This window comes from Colletotrichum acutatum (assembly GCF_030867785.1).
Source record: "Colletotrichum acutatum strain CBS 112980 chromosome Unknown BDZ83scaffold_149, whole genome shotgun sequence".
NCBI lineage: Eukaryota > Fungi > Ascomycota > Sordariomycetes > Glomerellales > Glomerellaceae > Colletotrichum > Colletotrichum acutatum.
Window position 1 is genome coordinate 72028 of NW_026849143.1, and position 4837 is coordinate 76864.

General features: G+C 48.1%; 2 protein-coding genes across 2 annotated transcripts; one reads left to right on the plus strand and one right to left on the minus strand.

Moving 5' to 3' along the window:
- The first annotated feature begins 453 nt into the window (after window positions 1-453).
- On the plus strand, window positions 454-3028 carry BDZ83DRAFT_638665 (fungal-specific transcription factor domain-containing protein). The gene has a single exon (XM_060509376.1). The coding sequence runs from the start codon at window positions 645-647 to the stop codon at window positions 2886-2888; it is 2244 nt and encodes a 747-aa protein (XP_060359373.1). The 5' UTR covers window positions 454-644; the 3' UTR covers window positions 2889-3028.
- A 187-nt stretch (window positions 3029-3215) lies between these two features.
- BDZ83DRAFT_590183 (calcium/proton exchanger) lies at window positions 3216-4837 on the minus strand (the record flags this gene model as incomplete). The annotated part of the gene is made up of 3 exons (XM_060506314.1): window positions 3216-3380; window positions 3431-3651; window positions 3718-4837. The coding sequence occupies 3 exons, from the start codon at window positions 4835-4837 to the stop codon at window positions 3216-3218; spliced, it is 1506 nt and encodes a 501-aa protein (XP_060359374.1).

Below are 4837 nucleotides of genomic sequence, written 5' to 3' on the forward strand. Positions count from 1 at the left end.
AAGGACTTAGTTATTGATATAAACTAATATCAAGAGGTTTTATATATATTAAGCTTGTTGTTTAGATAAGTAATAGAAAGTTAAGAGTTTTAATTAGTTATTAAATATAGACGGTATTATACTTAGTTTTCTTTTATATATAATATATAGTACGGCCCTAGAAAATTATTTTATTAAAAGGGTTTTTAATTATATAACTTTGGTTATTAGCTGTATTTAAAGTTTTAAGATATTTTATAAAGGAGTTTAAAAAAAGAGGGTGGCTATAGGTTAGTTGATTTAATAATTTTTTAGTATACTTAGCATTCCGTAAATAGCCGAATTTGCCCTGGCGCAGTAGAAACCGACGCACTGGCTGAAGTGTGGCCAAAGTATGTGCGATATTACTAATGGATTAAAACATGTGGCTGTGCTCATCACTTCGCAAGGGTGAAGCCTGCCACCCAGGTTGAACTGCTCACCAACTTCTCAATCTCTTCTTCTGCCCACTCAGTCAACCAGCAAACTTGACTACGCTGTGCCCACTTATGAACCTCTTGCATAAACGGGCTGCGTTTGATTTGGACTTTATCCTGCGCCTAACAGCTGACTGAAATCGACTCAGCAGCCTAACGAGGTCGGGAGTCTGACCCCAGGCGACGAACATGGTGGCGACAATGCGAATACGATCAAGCATTGCTTGCGTGAGATGCAGACGATCTAAGATTAAATGCGACAACACTGGCCATCTGGATTCTCCCTGCGAGAACTGCAAGAAGAGTGGTAGCAATTGTTCCTGGCCCGCTCCAGTTCCGTTGCCACCTAAAAGGCCCATGTCCCCGTTTGACGACAAGCAAGACGCCAGCGTCACGGGCTCTGGGCGGAAACGACTACGAAGGGCCGGCAAGACCAAGGTGCCAAGAAGCAATTGCCACGAGGTCTTACAGGCTATTCGGTGCGTCGACAGAGGGCGTTGGGATAAGATACTGGCTACTTTTCAACAGCATTTTGCGGTTGAACTCCCATTCATTCACGGGCCGACAATCAAAAGAACAATTTATGACTTAACCACTGGGCAAGACCAGGTGTCTTTTGATACAAGTCTGGTCCTTCTCGGGATCTTGGCATTGGCAGGAAGATATCATCCAGACCTACTACCGCTCACAGAGCTCATGCTAGACGTCGAACCCGACTCCCGCTACGACGAGAACACATCTCACGATCAGCTGGAAGGTCACGCTACTTCTGACTCATTTGCGAGGCTGTTGGACAATTCGCTTGGCTCTTTCCTAAAGGCAACATCTATTGGATCGGTTGAACGCGTCCAGGCCCTCCTCATGCTTGCGCTTTATGAATGGATCTCGCCACACCACGAAGGCCTTTCAGCCTGGATGCTCATTGGATCAGCGGGGCGCATGGCGCAAGCACTCGGGCTCGGACACGAAAGCAAGCCAAATTCTACATGCGAAGAGGCAAGTGATGAACTAGAGATCAGACGCAGAACGATGTTCAGTTGTTTTATCTTCGATCGTCTCATTTCCTGCGGCAAAGAGAGACCCTTCTTCATACGCTCCGAAGATATGCACGTTCATCTGCCATGTGCCAAAGAAGACTTTGATTTGAGCCGTCAAAATCAACAACCATTACTCTCCAGAAATCTGTCCGAACCTGAGACGCTCCGTGAATGCAGTCTTCTCGGGTGTTTTGTTCAGCTGACAGACATATGGGGTCGAATTTCCCAGTACACGAACGCGGGAGGTCGTTTTTTGGAGAAGAGTGTCCCGCCATGGAGTCATGCTTCTTCGTTTTATAAACTGCGGCGAGAATTGGAGACTTTCGGTCAAGGGCTCGATAGCCCGGGAATGTTTTTAAGGATGAACACTGTTAACTACTTCCGCCACGAGAACAGTTCAAGCACTTTCGTCCTCTTACACCTCCTGTATTCCCTCTGTACGATAATGATTCATCGCCAGTATCTTCCATTCGTTCCCATCAACTGCCAGAAGCCGAGCGGTCCACTAGACGAGCCAACATTTCCGCAAAACGCGGTCCCTTTTGGATTCTGGGAGGAGAGTGCTAGCGAAGTATTCGGAGCAGCAGAGACTGTTGTTTCTTTGATCCGCTTGTCGGGTGGAAGCCTTCCGCACTCGCCTCTCGTCGCATTTGTTATCTATACAGCGTCATTCGTGGCCATCTATGCTAAATACTTTCCGCACATGGATGCTCGGGGCTCCTTGTCCGGTAACCTAGAGCTGTTCAGCCAGGATTCCGGGACTGTGTCGAATAGTACGTGCAATGGTAACACTGCCATCATGCTTGACGCCCTGAAAAACATGGCAAAGAAATCCGGAGTGGCAGCAGCGTTCGTCACAAGATCTGCTGAAGTGGATCAGTACTTTTCAGCTATGGTCCAAGACCACCATCATAATCTCAGGCATCATACTTCACCTCAGCTGCCAATGGGTGGGAAGCTTGGTGTCCGCATGGGAGGTAATACTGGAGGGCTGGAAGAATGGGTGGAAAATTCCGACAGAATGGTCAGCAATAGCTCGATCATCAGGGACGGCTATTCTAAACGAGATCTCAACCAGATGCGCCTCGAAAACCCGACTCAAGAAAAAACCACACAACAGGATGTTTCCGCCCGGCTCAGCGTGCCTACGACGCTACTCGAAGGTTCTCCTCCAACGGCTTCAGAGTCGCAAAACCAACGACCTACACCGGCCATCGAGAAAGTGTTAGGCGCCGAGGACCACATGCAACCTCCACCATTGACTTTGGTGCCCACGCATGTTACAAGCGAGGACCAATCCGCATTACTGGGAAGTACATGTGCCGACGACTGGAGCTGGGCGTTCCTTCACGACATGTACCTGGGAAGTGTTTCGTTCGATTCGGAGGATGTTTAGCTTAGCACAAGTTTATTACATGGAGCATTCAGAGCACGTTCGGAGACCCATATGAGCCTACAGACAACCATGTGCGCCGGAACCATTAGTCAGTACTTAACTGGCTTTTAATCACAATGAATTTGTAGAAATGAATGGCCAAAAGCGTAAGCTCGCCTCTAAAATTGTGCCTGGCTGTCACGTCACTCATATCCACCACTTGCTGAAAAAGACATGCATTTGTAGCAAAACTTCCGTAAGCTAGTTTAACATGATGCCAAGGTCAACGCCAAACCTTCTATAGTGTTTCCACTGCTAGTAAATGCAGGTGGGCTCTTTCGTCAATCCTCACGAGACTTTAATTCGAAGTCCTTGGCTTTTCCGCAGCAGCTGTTGGAGTTCTTGAAGTGCCTCGATGCTGATTGTGACATTGACAGCATCCATACCATTGGATGTTGCTACGTCAGGGTTGGGATAATACCAGCATGCGATGGCAATGATTGTATACACAACCTCAAAAGTTTTTAGCGATCGCTCACTGTTCACCTGGGGAGTAAACTTACTACAAGCAAAGCACCTTCGAGCCAGTTTGATTCTCCATCCCGCAGAAAATTTCCCACGACGAGAATCGATAGGACGAGAAGAGCTATCATGAATATCTCAAAGTTGAGATCCATTGGTTTCCCCAGAGCCCATCCAACCAAAACGACCAATGGCCCATTGAAGAGAGCCGTCTGGATGGAAGGAGCCAGGCAATGATAGAGTGCGACGTTGATGACCCCATCTGTATGTGGCTGTCAGTCTTATGCAGTATGATTCCTGACTGTCCTACCTGAACGTTGTTACTCACCCCAAGCTTCATCAATAGCTGTCAAATGCTCCGCTGCTTTCTCCACCAAAGGAAGCAAAATAAGTCCTAAGAATTGGTCCGGAACACCGCTATGAACGACATGTTCAATGCCTCGGACAAGGAAGATCAGAAGAAGCGTCACTAGCACCAGTGATATGAGCAGAGCGATTATAGATTCGGTCAAGGTGAACTTGGGCTTCTCCATATCCGCTTCGCGATCAGCGTCGCGTTGCTCGTCTGTCTCAATGACCTCGTCAAAGATACTGTGTTGGCTGTTGGCCTGATACCAGACGTAAAGTAGAAAGGCAACAATGAGAGCAATTGAGGTTGCCTGACTAATGCGAAGGACATCGGCCTGAAGAGTTCCCACGGTGAAATCCTCGTGCCTCACCCATATTCCAGGGAGATTGGAAACTGTCTCGGACTTGAGGGCAGAGTAGAAGGCACTGGGGATTAAAAGTCCGAAGGCAGCAACTAAAAGTAGTCCGGTGCCAACCTCGGACACAATGGCATGAAACTTTTGACTCTCATGGCGGATCCCTCCGAAAAAAAAGCACAAACCCAGACAAAGTAATAAGTTCGTCAAGATACTCCCGAGAATTGCGGCTTGGATGATAGGGATGAGATTGTTTTCATCACCGCTCTCTTGAGGCGCGGATATCTCGTGCTTCAGGATGAGCACAAGGAAGAGAATGATCTCGACAATGGATCCAAATGTCGTCTCGATTAATATACCAGCCACCTTGGGCATCTTCCGGGCGAATTCTTGTCCGGCAAACCCAAGAAGATTCGCTGACGGCACGACAGCCACATAGGCAGTCGCAAACTTGGAAAGATGCAACCCAGGCAAGAGCTGCAACACGACGGCAATCGGTACAATGGGCCAGAGTACGTTGACCAACATTGAGGCAGTACATGAGCTTCGCCAAAGCACACAGAGGAAGTGACTGATGTGGAACCCGCTGCGTCCACTTTCGCCTTCATGTGCAATGCGTCTTGAGATTGAGCGGTGTGCGACACGAAACGCATTCGTTGGGAGAAGCGGGGTTGATTCATGGCTGTGCTCCACGACACCTTGAGCAGGCAATGCCGAAGAGCTGATGCTGTGATTGTCCGCCAT